This window comes from Hemitrygon akajei, chromosome 32 (assembly GCF_048418815.1).
Source record: "Hemitrygon akajei chromosome 32, sHemAka1.3, whole genome shotgun sequence".
NCBI lineage: Eukaryota > Metazoa > Chordata > Chondrichthyes > Myliobatiformes > Dasyatidae > Hemitrygon > Hemitrygon akajei.
In genome coordinates, this window is record NC_133155.1 from 32107332 (window position 1) to 32123507 (window position 16176).

Here is a 16176-nt window from a genome sequence, read left to right on the forward strand (position 1 = left end):
ATCATTCACTTAATGGATTCTGGCATTTTCCCATTAAGTTAACTGGCTCGTAATTTCCTGCTCTGAAATTACTTGAAAGAAATGCTTCATTTGTGGTTTCTTGACAATTGGAACCATTCCAGAGTTGAGTGAGATTTGGAAGATCATGACCAATGCATCCACTATACCAAAAGCCACTTCTTTTAATACACTGGGATACAGGCCATCAGATTAAGAAGATTTGTCAACCTCTAATCCCGAATCGTGTGCCTGGTTCCTTTTCTTTGGTGACAGTGATTGTTTTGATTCCACCCTCCACTTTATCACTGGTCTTTTCCTACTGTTATTGGGTTTCTGGACAAATGGATTAATTGAATCAACGGAGAAAGCCAGATTCATTGAGTGGGTCTTAGTTTTCTCAAATCACCTACCACGTGGTGTGAGAGATCTGAATATTAACATGAAAGTGGAAATGTGATCAAAGCAGAGTTCCTCAAACACAACTTCCCCAGCAGAGAATTGTTACATCATTATGAGGGGCATTTTATCGGTCGATTCCATATCAGTCTACCAACTGCAAGTCAGTTCTTCTTCCTGTTCTCTCCCCATATAGCTTTAATTTCCCTCACACTTCCACTTCATTACCTTTCCCACTTACTGTGACTCTGTATTTTCCTTAACTCTGAATAGGAATTCCATCCTTTACCACTCTGGGACATCCTGTCTCTTCCGTTTTGCACCATCCTCCTAAGCCTCTCCCTTCCCTTCCTGTGCTTTGCCAACATTGTGTATCCAGGGATATTCAGAACTCATTCCTCCTCTTGTATTTTTGCCAGGTCCTTTATTGTCATGACATCACAATTATTATTGCCCTGAGGTAGCTACCTACACCTCAGCTCACCAACACGCTCAACATGCTTCCTGTTTTTCGATAGATGCTCTATAAACCTAGCTTTGATCATCTTGTACAGTTCTGTCCAAAGCTTTTTTGTTGCACAAGATCATAAGAAATAGAAGCAGGTGTCGGCCATCTGGCCCATCGAGCCTGCTCTGCCATTCAATAAGATCATGGCTGATCTGGCCATGGACTCATCTCCACCTACCTGCCTTTTCCCCATTACCCTCAATTCCCCTACTGTGCAAAAATCTATCTAATCTTGTCTTAAATACACTTACTGAGGTAGCCTCCACTGCTTCATTGGGCAGAGAATTCCACAGATTCACCACTCTCTGGGAAAAGCAGTTCCTCCTCATCTCCAACCTAAATCTACTCCCCCGAATCTTGAGGCCACGTTATCCTTGTTCTGTTGCTATTTATTTTTACCAATGCTTTCTGTACGTTTCCTCATTCCTTGTGGTACGTCCCTTGCCAAGTGAGTTTAAACGTCCTCCTCAGCACCAGCAAGCTTCGCCTTGATTCTTTACTCCCAGCTCTAACAGTGAACGCCTCTCTGATCAGTGCTACCCTTACTGGGTCGTGCATTGTGCAGGGAAAACTCCACGGGTTTCCACCTCTGGAGTCTTGCATCCTAATCCCTTCCCTACATCCTGAAAATTTGCCACGGAAGCAGAAATCTCACCAAGAATTGATCTGAGTTTCCTCGAGCAGCTTAGTCAGGCGATCCACCAAGGGCACGAGCAGGGTCTCAAGGTTAAAGTGCGGCTGGAACATCTCGGTCAGACCCTTTATCATGCTGGCTTCGCAGCAGAAGAGCTTCCCAGTGGGCGTCACGATGTAGGGGATAAACATGTAGTTCCCGCAGCAGCCCTGGGCGAGGAAGAGAGACAGACACACCCTGAAGATCACAGCAGCTTCAGTGACAATATCCTGTCTGTAAACTACACACAAGCACACCTTGTTATACAGAGTGAAGCCAGGAAATAATCCTAACCCAGCAGATTCTTTGTGAAAGTGCTTTGGTCTGTGAAGCATGAAGAGTAATTATTGTTCCAGTCAATCAGCTGGAACTTGAGCCATGCAGATGACTCAGGTAGGAGTCCCTGGTACAGCAAGCAGAGGTTCAACGTTCAAAAGACCTTTTTCTCAAAGTGAATGAATCAGTAACAACATCCCCTCCCATGCAATTTCTCCTGAAAATTAAAGGGAGGATAAATGCCATACTAAAATCGTATAATTACTCAGTGGTGCCAGGAATGGGTGATGCTCCGAATCCCAGTGGGAACTGAATGAGGTTGCTCCATAATTCAATGCCAAGGGAACAAGGGTATGTTGCTTATGACAAGCTTGTTTTACTGGTCTCTCAGATCGAGAGGTTGCATCACAATCTAGTATGCAGGCATGAATGCGCAAGATAGGAAAGAGTTGTAGAGGGCTGTAAACAGCTCCATCTTTGACACTGGCCTCTCCACCATTGAGGACATCTTCAAAAGGTGATACCTCAAAAGGCAGCATCCACCATTAAGGACCTCCATTGCCTAGGACAAGGCATCTTCTCAATGCACCCATCAGGAAGGGGGTACAGGAGCCTGAAGACACACAGTTAACATATCAGGAGCAGTTTTTTCTCCTCCACCATCAGCCTTCTGAATGGGCAATGAACACAGGAACACTACCTCACTCACAAAATGCTGGTGGGATGCAGCAGACCAGGCAGCATCTATAGGGAGAAGCGCTGTCGACGTTTCGGGCCGAGACCCTTCGTCAGGACTAACTGAAGGGAAAGATAGTAAGAGATATGAAAGTAGTGGGGGGAGGGGGAAATCCTATCATTTTGCATTTCCCCCTCCCCCTCCTACTTTCAAATCTCTTACTATCTTTCCCTTCAGTTAGTCCTGACGAAGGGTCTCGCCCCGAAACGTCGACAGTGCTTCTCCCTATAGATGCTGCCTGGCCTGCTGTGTTCCACCAGCATTTTGTGTGTGTTGCTGATCTCACTATTTTGTTCTCTTTTCGCAGTACTTAGATTGTTTATTTTTATATTCCTGATTTTAATTTCAGTATTTTTTACGTATTGCACTGTAGTGGGAGGGGGAGAGAGAAATGAGAGAGACACTAAAGGAAAAAGAGACAGAGACAAACGGAGCCAGACATGGACAGAGACAGAAGCAGAGAGATTATGCCTTGCTAAATCACTCAAAGCCAGCAGTTAATCGTGGTCCAGATTTTTATTTTAATATTTTCTAGAATACATTGTAATAATGCACATGACAATGCAAAATGCAGATGTACAAGAAAGATTTTATTGGCTCCAGAAAGACTCCAGGATGAAAAAGAGATAAAAAGGCTCTCAACTCAGTGAACCAGTTGGGGTGCAGAGAGTGTAACCAGGAGAAATATGGTACTCATAACAGCCTCCTGGCCACAAGTGATCTTTGGGTCAATGTTAACCTGAGTGATGGAATTCAAGGGATGTTTACTCGTTATCAGATACTGACTGGAGGACAGAGGTCTCATTTTGGGCTGGTCAAGAGGTTGTGCTTTCTAAGTCTAAGGCACTGCTCTACTAAATATAAGTGAGATCCACACATTCCCAATGCAACTCATTGGATAAAGAGCAAATTCTGCACTATGTGACTCCATTTAGATCAATGACAGCATACAGTACATCCGACACAAAGACTGGTAAAGAGGACTTGTGGTCATTGAAAATTACAACCATGACTCACATTGCATTGCTTCTGCAAGTTCTGCATCTGACTGGCTTTCTTGCAGATATTTAAAAAAAAATTTGGAAGTTATGGAGCTTGAGTTCTGTGTGGGTGCAGAGGGCCACTGAACCCCCAAAACGAGATCCCAAGTGTCAACTCAATCACGGGAGCTACATCCCTGCCGATCCGTAACAAGTGGTCCGGCTGTTATTTGGAATGGTACAGATAGTAAAGAGCCCTTACTCCCCGTTCCCCAATCACCATCGACACTGCATCCCAGCCCCCCTCCAAGAAAGGGATGTTTCTCCAAACACAAAGACAACAAGGTAAGTGCTGTCGAAAACATAAGCCCCAATGAGTCAGGAAAGTGACTGATTCATCTGGCTTCTTCCCCAAAAAGTCCAAAGCAAAAAGTCTATGTCTTTAAATTAAAGAACCCAATGGAAGTCGTAAACATTTTCCCTATTTGTTGTTCCCTATTTAACCAGAAACGTATTAATGCTATCTCTCTTTTCCTGTTGCCTTTTCTTTCTGTCTCCTTCCTTCTCTCAAAGTTCAAAGCAAAATTATTATCAAGGTATGTACTTGTCACCATATCCCGAGATTTATTTTCTTGTGGGTGTTCACAGTAAATACAACCACAATAGAACCAGTGAAGGATCACACCCAACAGGACAAAGAGCCAATGTGCAAAAAAAAACAGAACAAGCTGTAAAGCAAATAGAAAAAGAAATAATAACAAATAAATAAATAAGCAATAAATATCAAGGACATGAGATGAAGAGTGTCTGAAAGTGGTAACATTAGGTTGTGGTACCATTCAATGATGGGGGTGAATGAAGTTAAGTGAACTTATCCCTCTGGTTTAAAAGCTTGATGGTTGAGGGATAATAGCTGTTCCTGAACCTGGTGGTAGGTCTCAAGGGTCCTGTACCTTCTTCCTAATGGAAGTGGTCACAGTGGTGGGAGTTCATGACGATGGATGCTGCTTTCCTGCGACAGCACCCATACAGATGTGTGCAATGGTTTTGTCTGTGTTAGACTGGGCTGTATCCACTACTTTTTGCAGGATCTTCCATTCAAAAGCATTGGGGTTGCCATACAGGCCATGAGGCAGCCAGTCAATATAATCACCACAACATATTGGACTCAGGACAGACCCACTGCTGAGAAATTTAAAATTTCTCATTCTCCCCACCTCTGATCCTCCGATGAGGACTGGCTCATGGACCCCTGGTTTCCTCCTCCTGAGCTCAATAATCAGCTCCTCGGTCTTGCTGACGTTGAGTGAGAAGTTGTCGCTGCGGTACCACTGAGACAGATTTTCAATCTCCCTCCAATACGCTAAATCACCACCGCTTTGATTCAGCCAATGACAGTGGGGTTGTCGGCAAACTTGAATGTGGCATTACAGCAGTACTTAGCCACACAGACATAAATACAAAGCAGGTAGAGCAGGGGGGTTAAGCACACAGTCTTGATGTGCTCCTGTGCTAGTGGAGGAGATATTGCTGCCAATCTGAACTGACGGGGGTCTTCAAGCTAGGTAATCGAGGACCTAGTTGCACAAAGAGGTACTGAGGTCTAGGTCTTGGAGTCTCAGCCGGAATCATCAACTGCTTCCTCTTTTCCATGCTTGTTGCTGGCCTGCTGAGTTCCTCCAGTAGTTTGGTGTATGTTGCCTTGGACCTCCAGCACCTGCAGATCTTCTCGTGTTTTTGAAGCTTATCGGTGACTTTTTCAGGGGATGATAGTGTTGAATGCTGAGCTGTAGTCAATGAAGATCTTCCTGATGCCCACAGCTCCACTGTCCAGGTGTTCCAGGGTTGAGTGAAGAGCCAATGAAATGGCATCCGGTTGTTGACCTGACGTGACGGGGAGGCAAATTGGGGCAGATCCACGTTGCTTCTTAGGAAGGAGTTGATATGTTTCCATCACCAACCTCTCAAAACACTTCATCACAGTGGATGCAAGTAATAGTCATTGAGGCAGGCCGCCACGTTCTTCTCAGGCACCGGTATAATTGAAGCCTGCTTGAAGCAGCTGGGTACCTCAGATTGTCGAAGTGAGAGGTTAAAGATATCAGTGAACGCTCCAGCCAGTTGATCAGCACGTCTTTAGTACCCGGCCAGGTACCCCGTCTGGGCTAGATGCTTTCTGTAGATTCACCCCCCTGAATCAGCAGTCTAGTCCATCCCGTATATTGAGAAGCTCTTGGGTCTGATCATTGAACCCAGCGTGTCTTGAGTTATCCATGTCTCCGTGAAACAGAGAATGCAGCATTCCTGCCCCTAGGTCCTCAGTCTTGTTCTCCAGCAACAGTATATTTGCTAACAAGATACTGGGTAGAGGAAGTTTCATACCTTGGTCAAGCTTGGAGTCCTCCACTCCTCCCCTTCCTACAGCCAAGACGATGTACCTTCATCCGCTAAAATGTGCCATATCTGTGTATTTGAGAGTTAAACTGGCCAAGTCCTCCAGAAGTTTCTGAAATTGCTAGTTTGTTAAGACTGTTCAAAAGGACATCACTTAAAAGGAAGTTACAGGCTGCAGTGAAGGTAGATCAGAGGTACATTTAGAAATTTTGTACGCTGCCTGCAAAGCGTCACTGTTTTTTCACCAGCATCACCTTGGTGGTCTTGGTTCTGTCCAACTAGTCACACGAGTAACCAGTCAGTGAGCAGTCCTACAAACTGAAACTGCTCCCTGTTGAATTGTACATGATCCTCCACAACCTTTGAAGTGTGCCAGACGCTCAGCCAGGCTGTTCAAGTTGGATCACAACAAGAAACACCAATCCCAGCCTGCAGAGGATTCACATCCGATACGCGGCATTTCCTTCCAATATATGGAAGGAATCATAACAATGAGGCGTATCGTGTTTCCTGGTTTCACATAAAAGGAGTGTTTTTGTAACCAGTAGCTGATAAATTATCCCATTACTGATAGTTATTCTCATATTTCTTAAGATCTCCCCATCACTGATCACTATTTGGTCTAGGAAATGGTCGACTCACAGCCCTGAATTAGGTCAGAAGATTCCAGGTACCCACTCATGCCCGTCTGACACCGAAGACAGGATGAGGAAGACCACGTGCCTTAAATGCTCCTTTTCTTCCCAGTGGGTTCCATACACTTCACCCCCTCCCCCCGTAACCCTGAGACAGAGCCTCTGAGATCCTGCCTTCAGCACGTGTGCATGCATCGTTAGAATTTCAGCTCGTTAACGACAGGGGGGCAGAAGCCCAAATGAGAGACCGTATACAGATTAGACAGAGCCACCTTCATCCAACGCTACCCCATTAAGCAATCCCAGTGCATGCACATGATGGGTAAACAAAGAGCAAAGCTGCCTAAATTTAAATTCTGCTGGATCCAAGATGAGCTCCACGCACTCCCAGTGCAGAAGATTAGTTAGAGAGCAAATTCTGCACTGTGTGACCCCCCCCCCCCCCATAAACCAATGACAATATCCGTCCCACACACAGGCTGCTGAAGCGGACCAGCAGCCATTCAGAGTATCGAGTGAGGCTCACACTGGGTTGCTTTTCATTTCACCATTGGTGTTCTATCCCCAAACCAATACATTTGTTAATGTGGATGAAACCTACAACGAACACCCGTACTCATCCTGGATAGTTGTCAAACACACGTACCATGTTTTTCTGGCAAACGATCTCCTGCAAGTAAAACAGGAAAAGAAAAATCATTAAGAATATCCAGAGAGACATAAAGACTGCAGATGTTGTCAGGGGCTGCTGATATTTCAGTTGAGACTCCTCGTCCCAGCACAAAATGTTGACCCTCCATTTCCGTCCACAGCTGCTACCTGACCCGCTGAGTTCCGCCAGCTGTTCCTTTTTTTTTGCATTAAAAACATAATCTAGACAGAACTTCGAAGTATAAGATGGGAAGGGCATCAGAGCTATCTGCTCAGTCACAGCCGCAGGAAAGATATCTACACTTCCCCCGATCATGAACAGCAGCAGTAAATAAGCTTGTGGAAGCCGGGCTCCGCTGATGCCAAGGGATGTCCTCGTCTCCTTCAGAGTTTGTGATTCCACGTTCCTCCTCCATCAGTTCAGGTCCCACAATGATGTAGGGTCTTAAAGCACAGAAACAGGACAGAAACAGGCCCGTCCATACCAAACTGTTTATCTGCCTAGTTCCATCGTAGTCCTCATACCCCTCTCATCCATTCAAATTTCTCTTAAGTGTTAAAATCGAAGCTGCCACCACTTCTGCTGGCAGCTCATTGCTCACTCTCACCACCCCCTGAGTGGAAAAGCTCCCCCTCAGGTTCCCCTTAAATATTTCACCTTTAACCTGTGACCTCTAGTTCTAGTCTCACTCAACCTCAGCGGAAAAAGCCTCTCTATACCCCTTACATTTCTGTCAAATCTCTCCTCATTCCAGGGAATACTATCCTAACCTTTTCAACCCTTCCCCACATCTCAGGTTCTTGGAAATTTTGTCTATACCCCTTCAAGCTTGCTGATACCTCTCCTGTAGGTAGGTGAGTAGAAATGCACATAATACTCCGATTTGGGACTTAATCAAGATCTTGTACAACTTCAACGTAACACCCCTATTGTGGACGACAAATCGGTGCCAAAGTCGTCAGAGAGATCACGGGAACCATGGATGGGGATGGCTGTGATAGCAATACAGTGGATCCATCCAGCATGCAAGCTTCTCTTGGAATGGCCTTTAGGCTAAACACCAACAGGGCCGTCATCCTTTACTGTGCCACACGGCTTTCAAATGAACCCCGGAGGAGTGGAGGCACATTGCAGAACAGGTTGGGTTAGAACAACGGAGGAAATGCCAGAGATTCTCAGTGGGTCAGGCAGCATCTGTGCAGAAGGAAAACAGTTGCACTTTCTCCCAGGGGCCACATGGTTCCCCCGAACGGTCCAGTTTTCACACCCCGCAAAAGCACGCAGATCAGTTACAGTCAGTGTATAGAGATTGGGGGGTGCGGGGGGAATGCGGAGACAATAAGATGGGATCAATGTAGGGATCGTATAAATGGGCGTTGATGGTGGGCCAAAAGGCCCGTTTCCATTTGGTTGAAACTGCTAAGTGTCAGCTTACGTTGGGTACTCAGGTCTCGTACAGGGGCATGGGTGTCATTCAGATCCCATGGCACTGTTTGAAGATGGCCGTTGCTTAGCCCTCAGCGTTGTAAAAAATAACTCAAAGTCGGTTATATAATAGTCGGTTAAGCTAACAGAAGTACTAAATTCCAACTCCTGCCATCATCAACAAGATTCCTCAGCCATTGCTGTGCAAAACCTGGCTGCCACATTTATCTCATTACAGTTATGATTAAATTTCAAAAATTAGTTACTTAGCTGTTAGTACTTTTTTGGGACTTTATTAGATCATTACGAAATGATACATAATGGACTCATGTTTATGTGGAAAATAAGCGCCAATTTCTACAATTGAAGAATTGGAGACTGGAGTTGGAACATTTCAGTAGCACTTACAGTTTGGGGATTGTAAGCCCTTTGTTATGCCGTGGACTCTGACCATTAAGAGGGGTCCGTGGACCACAGGTTTGGAACCCCTGCTGTAAGAAACACTTGAGGCTAATCTGATCAAGTTGTATTGATTGGTATGTATCAAACCGTTACGTGAATGGAAATACTGAATTACAATAACTGCAGAGTGTCTGCTTGTGTATAAATGCAGAGTAACAGACAATGCTGCTGTCTTAGTTTGGGCTGGAAATACAGACAAGGTCCCTACACAAGGTCACCATTCAGAAAAATGGTTTCATTTCCTTGGGTACATCAGATCAGAGAGCTTGAAAAGGTGTTTGTACTTTTTACAGACAGGGAATATGAGCTGGCCAGCCAAAAGGCAAATGAAGGTTTGATTTCTGTGCAGATACCCGGGAAAAGAAGAAGGCAAGAGGAGGTGATTCTTCCTTCACCTTAGTTGAAGAGTTGAGTTGTGGGGTGAAAGGGGATGGGGTTGGGAACAGGCAGTGTGGCCTGTGGGTGTGATTGAGCTAACGTTTGATGGGAGGGACTCACCCATCCCTCTAAGCACTATAATAAACAGGATGCCGGGACAGAACCAGAACCAAGACAAGTGACAACAAGAAAAAAGGTGGAGAGTCAGGAAGCAAGGAAGGGACCAGTGTGAAGTGTCAGGTATTGGGTAAGATGCTCCAATGAACTCAAAATGACAATGAAGGCAAGTCACTTGGTGCAAGTGTAGAGGTGTGTGGGGAGATTTCTGCTCCGTCATCTGCCTGTCTAATCCAACACTTGCAATTGTCACTTCTCAAAAGCCACTTCCTATTTCTCAAGCCTTTGGGTTAACGGTGTCCAAGAGGGAAGTAATAAATCTTCAGCCGCGGGGGGATGGGAATCCGGCTGAAGAAGGGGATTGGCCAATGACTGGAGCTCTGAAGGGAGACTGCTCCTTGTTTTTGGGGGGAGCATCGTGGTAAGCATACACTAACGACCCAGCTTCACTTTCCACCACTGTCGGGCAGGAGTTGGTGCATTCTCACCCGTGACCACGTTCGGTTCCTTCGAGTGCTTCGGTTTTCCTTGTACAGTCCAAAGGCCAATTGGCAAATTAATTGGTGGCATGGGTGTAACTGGGTGGCTAGGGCTCATTGGGAAGAGGGGCCTGCTGCCTTGCTGAGTCTCTGAGAAAAATAGGAAAAACACACACAGCCTCAACACAGCAGAGGTTCTGACCAGGTGAGGGCAGAAATTGGACTGGACTGATTCGTATGAGACTCAGTAGGATACGATCAATGATATTGAGGGTGGGACGGCATCTCAGGCAGATCAGTGGACCAGAATATTTTTTAAAATCAGACAATCTGAAGGTGGGGCGATTCAGAAAGCTATGCAGCACCAACCAACTCTGACCTTAGACTGTCAAAGGTTTGATTCATGATGGAGAATTAGGTCTGGTCCTCTCCCTTGAATATGCTAATCAAAGAACACTTGATCATGGAGAGAATCACATTCGGTGCATAAAATACGTTCTCAGTCTGGTTGGCAGGATGTCGAAGTGACTTGTCCATCCCCTCCCTCTTTCTCTTCCCTCAGAGTTCATTCTCCGCAGCCTCGAGGTTGAAGGTGGAGACCAAGCCCTTTGACCATAGAAAGAGCTCGGTATTGTGAAGATCTTCCTGGCTGGTTCAGGGGGCAGCCTAAAGTGGGTCCGGAATTGGCACCTCTCAGGCTCGGAATGGTGGGCAGGGAGGGGCTGGCCATAGGGCATCAAAAGCAGAATGAGGGAAAATGTAAATTTCAATTTGGGGTGGTATGGTAGCGTAGTGGTTGGCGCCACGCTTCACAGCGCAAGCGATCACCCGCCAGGGTTCAGTCATGCCGCGGCCTGTAAGGAGATTGGAAGTTCTCCCCGTGACCACGTGGGTTTCCTCCGGGTGCTCTAGCTTCCTCCCACAGTCCAAAGACGTACCAGTTAATTGGTCACGTGGGTGTAATTGGGTGGCGCAGGCTCATTGAGTTGGCAGGACCCGATGCCACCCTGTACCTTTAAATAAACAAACAGAACTGCAGAATTATAACCTCGGGTGCAAGGGGATCTGATTTTATTGCTTCAGACTCACCTACCCAAAGGGGCCAGCATCAAGGAGGTAATTTTATATGTAGTTTACCACCTGGATTGAGAGGGCCTTCCATTAATTATCAGTAACAATTATCCTCTCAACATAGGCTGACTCATCCCACTTTGAGAACTTTAACACCATTCTTGCCCACATGTCCCTTGGCCCTGGGGAAGGAAACTACGGAAACACTCGGCGGGTCAGTCTGCATCTGTGGCGAGGGAAACAAAGTGAACGTTTCAGGCTGAAGACCGCGCACAAGGAATAGCGATCCCAAGTTCTCGTGTACAGCTGGAGGGTGGCGGTGGGAGGGAACGGAAGAGCCCTCACGGGTTGGTGGAGTTACCTGGACCCCCTTACCTGCAGTGACTGCAGCGTTGTCAGATTGCTATCGCAGCAAAGGATGACGTTGTTGATCATGCTGAAACTCTCCCGCACACCAAGGTGATAGAAGAGTGAGGAGTGACAGTACGGGTCCGTCATCTCCACCACTGCCACATCTGTGAACAAACAGCACTGTGAATTGGAGCACCTCCGAAACCCGATCCATTGTACAGGAACGGACATCATGGTTGGAGGTGTGGATTCTTACACAACTCTCATGACTATAAATTTAGTTAGGTACATGGATAGAGATTGTCATGGGTCGGGTGCAGATCGATGGCACTAGTTTGGCATGGGCTCGATGGGCCAAAAGGCCTGTTTCTGTGCTGTAGTGTTCTATGACTCTATGATCCTTATTTTGTTCCCTTCCTCAGCCCTCTTTATTAATTTACTGGAGTAACCTAGCTCACCTCTCTACCTGCACTCTTTAATCCGCCCCCATGGCTTGGAAAGCCAAAGACCGCACTGGACCAGGGCCAGTCAGCTAGACAAGAAAAGCCTCGGTAGATTGGACATCCCCCATTGGCTTCCAGTTCTGGTGTCACGGTGACAGGGAGGAGAGGATATACCACTGAGACAATTTTACACAAGATGAAATGAATGTTTTAATAAAGTGATAGATGTTCAATTCAGTCAGAAATCACTTTTCCTTTCTTACATTATGCAGCAGAGTGCAGCACAGGAACATCACCCTCAAAACCTCGTGCAAGCCACACCGACTACCAAGAACAAGTGACACATGGAAACACAAGCTACTGCATGTCATCAAGAGGCACTGGATCAGAATCAGGTTTATCATCACTGTCTTACACAATGTGAAATCAGCGCTCGCTCCAGGACACACTGGCAGCCAGGAAATTAAAGCTGTTTGCCTTTCCCACGCTGACCCTTCGATGAGCCAACACACTTGTTAACTGGATAGTATACTGTATCAAGCAGTGTATGTAGTCAAGATAGCTTGATAGTATCATACAATGGAAGCTAGGTTAGTTAGCTTCACCTCTTTGCAATCAGAAGATGATAAGACATACTGTAGGAACAGAATTAGGCCACTTGGCCCATCAAGTCTGCTCCACCATTATTATCTCTCTCAATCATATCCTTCTGCCTTCTCCTGGTAACCTTTGACGCCCTGACTAACAAAGAACCTATCAATCTCTGCTTTAAATGTACCCAATGAATTCCACAGATTAACCACCCTCTGGCTAAAGAAACTCCTTCCCATCTCTGCTGTAGATGGATCTCCCTCTATTCTGAGGCTGTGCCTTCTGGTCCTAGACTCACCGACTATAGGAAACATCCTCTTCACTGTCTAGGCCATTGAATTTTCAATTGATTTCAATGAGAACCCTCCCTCATTCTTCTAAGCTCCTGTGAGTACAGACTCAGAGCCATCAAACCATCTGCATGTTAACCCTTTAATTCCCAGAATCATTCTCGTGAAACTCCACAGAGCTTGCTCCAATATCAGCACCTCCTTTCAAAGATTCCTTTCAAAGATAAGGGGCCCAAAACTGCTCACAGTACTCCACGCGCAGTCTGGACAATGCCGTATAAAGCTTCAGCATCACGTCCTTGCACTTATATTCTAGTCCTTCCGAAATGCACGCTAACGTGGCATTTGCCTTTCTTGCCACCAACTCAACCTGCAAGTTAACCTTTAGGGAATCTCGCACAAGGACTCCTTCACAAACAAGAGAACATCTGCAGATGCTGGAAATCCAAGCAACACACACCAAACGCATGAGGAACTCAGCAGGCCAGGTAGTGTCTAGGAAAAGCACCCAGCCGAAGGGTTTTGGCCCAAAATGTCGACTGTACTCTTTCCCTAGCTGCTACCTGGCCCGCTGAGTCGCTCCAGCATTTTGTGTGTGTTGATCCCAAGTCCCTTTGCACCTCTGAGTTTTGAAATTTCTTCCTGCGGTGTATTTACTATTTGAATAATATTATAAATATATACATTCTTTGTGGTTTATATAATTCATTATGGGTTACAGGTAAAAATATGCAAATTAGACCACATGCTACAAAACATTACACTTCCCATTTAAAAAGTGCTCTATACCTGTATTCCTACAAAAGTGCGGGATAATACACTTCCATCCACTATATTCCATCTGCCACTTCTCTGTAAATTCTCCAAATCTGTCGAAGTCCTTCTTCTGACCTCCTGCTTCCTCAAATCTACCTGGCCCTCCACTTAAATTTGTATCATCTGAAAACTTGGTCACAAAGCTATCAATTCCATCATCTGGGTCATTGAGATACAATCTGAAAAGAAGCAGTCCCAATACCAAACCCTGTAGAACACCACTTGCCAACCAGAACAGGCCCCTTTTCTTCCCATTGTTTGCCTCTATCCAGGCTTGTATCTTTCCTGTAATACCGTAGGCTCTTGTTAAGCAACCTTGTGTGTGGCATCTTGTCAAGGCCCTTCTGAAAAGCTAAGTAAACAGTATCTACCGACACTCCTTTGTCTATTCTGCCTGTTATTTCCTCAAATAATTCCAACATATGTCAGGCAAGATATCGCCTTAAGGAAACCATGCTGACTTTGGCCTACGTTATCATGCACCTCCAAGTACCCTGAAACCTCATCCTTAATAATGGAATCCAAAATCTTCCCAATCACTGAAGTCAGCCTAACTGGCTCATAATTTCCTTTCTGCCGCCTTCCTCCCTTCTTAAAGAATGAAGTGACAATTGTCATTTTCCAGTCCTTTGGAACAATTTCAGGATCTAGTGTTTCCTGAAAGTTCATTACTAATGCCTCCACAATCTATTCAGCTACTTCTTTCAGAAACCTGAGGTGTAGTCCACCTAGTCTAGGTGACTTAGCTACCTTCAGAACTTCCAGCTTCCGAAGCATCTTCTCATTACTAAAAGCAACTACGCTTACTTCTGCCCTCAGGTGCTCTTGAATTTGTGGCATATTGCTAGTGTCTTCCACACTGAAGACTAAAGCAAAATACATATTAAGTCCGTCTGCCATTTCTTTGTCCCCATTATCCACTCTCAACTCTCTTCTACTCTTCATATATCTGAAATAAATTTTGGTATCCTTTTTGATATTATTGGCTAGTTTACCTTCATTTCTTCTTTTCTCTCCTTTTGGCTTTTTTAGTTGTCTTCTATTGGTTTCTAAAAAAGTTTCCCAATCCTCTAACTTCCCACTGATTGTTGCTATATTATATGCCCTCTCTTTTGCTTTTATGCTATATTTGACTTCCCTTGTCAACCACAGTTGCCTCATTCTCCCCTTTTCTTCTTAGTGATGCATCTATCCTGCATCTTCCAAATTGTTCTCAGAAACTCCTGCCATTGCTATTCCTCTGTCACCCCTGATAGTGTTCCCCTTCCAATCAACTTTGGCCAGCTCCTCTCTCACACCTCTGTAACTCCATTTACTCCTCTGTAATATTGATGCAACTGACTTCACCTTCTCCCTTTCAAACTGCAGAGCGAATTATGATCACAGCGTCCCACGGGTTCCTTTACCTTAAGCTCCCCAATCAAATCTGGTTCATTACCCAATCAAGAATTGCCTTTCCCCTAATGGGCTCAACCACAAGCTACTCTAAAAAACCATCTTGTAGGCATTCTACAAATCCCTTCTCTTGGGCTCCAGCACCACGTGATCTTCCCTAATCTATCTGCATACAGAAATCCCCATGACTGTCTTAATATTGCCCTTATTACAAGTCTTTTCTGTTTCCCCTTGAAATTTATATCCTATATCCTGGCCATTGTTTAGGGGCCTGTACATAACTCTATTCAGGAGTTAACTCTGGTTTCTTTACTGCATCATCTGATCCTATGTCACCTCTTTCTAAGGATTTGAATTCATATTTTACTAACAGAGCTACTCCACTCCCTCTGCCTACCTGCCATTTCGATACAAGGTGTCTCATTAGATATCATAAGCTTCCAATTATGATCTTCTTTCAGCCATGACTCAGCGATACCCACAGCATAATACCTGCCAATCTCTAACTACACTACAAGATCACCTACCTTATTCAGGGTACTGCAGATAATATTTCATGGGTCTTGGCCACAGAAGTAGTTGCTTCTATTTCATAATTAATGCAGTTATTCTAGCACAGCTCAGTAAGTCCTCCACATCATTTCCTACCACATATATGCCGTTTTTAGTACAAGGTTACACAATTCTGTCAAATAATAGCATGTTCGGCCAGAAGAGGAAGGCAGTATTGAATCTAACTTTGTTTGATAACAACACACACAAACTGCTGGAGGAACTCAGCAGGCCAGGCAGCATCTATGGAAAAAAGTACAGTCAACGTTTCAGGCCGAGACCCTTAGGCAGGACTGGAGAAAAAACGATGAGGAGTAGTCAAGGTGGGGGCAGGGGGAGAGAAGCACAAGGTGAGAGGTGAAACCTGAAGGGGGAGGGGTGAAGTTAAGAGCTGGGAACTTGATTGGTGAAAGAGATACAGGGCTGGAGAAGGGAGAGTCCGATAGGAGAGAACGGAAGAAGAAAAAGAAAAGGAGCATCAAAGGGAGGCGATGGGCAGGTAAGGAGATGAGGTGAGAGAGCGAAAAGGGGATGGGGAATGGTGAAGGAGAGAGGG

At 45.3% G+C, this 16176-nt stretch overlaps 1 protein-coding gene across 1 annotated transcript in view; it reads right to left on the bottom strand.

Moving 5' to 3' along the window:
- Positions 1-16176, bottom strand: part of LOC140719576 (mitogen-activated protein kinase kinase kinase 5-like) — a 178862-nt gene that overhangs the window by 143167 nt on the left and 19519 nt on the right. The window contains exons 2-4 of the mRNA XM_073034282.1: positions 11558-11697; positions 7245-7268; positions 1560-1747 (exon numbers count right to left, since the gene is read on the bottom strand). Coding sequence (XP_072890383.1) covers positions 1560-1747; positions 7245-7268; positions 11558-11697 — 352 coding nt within the window. The remainder of the gene's footprint in view (positions 1-1559; positions 1748-7244; positions 7269-11557; positions 11698-16176) is intronic.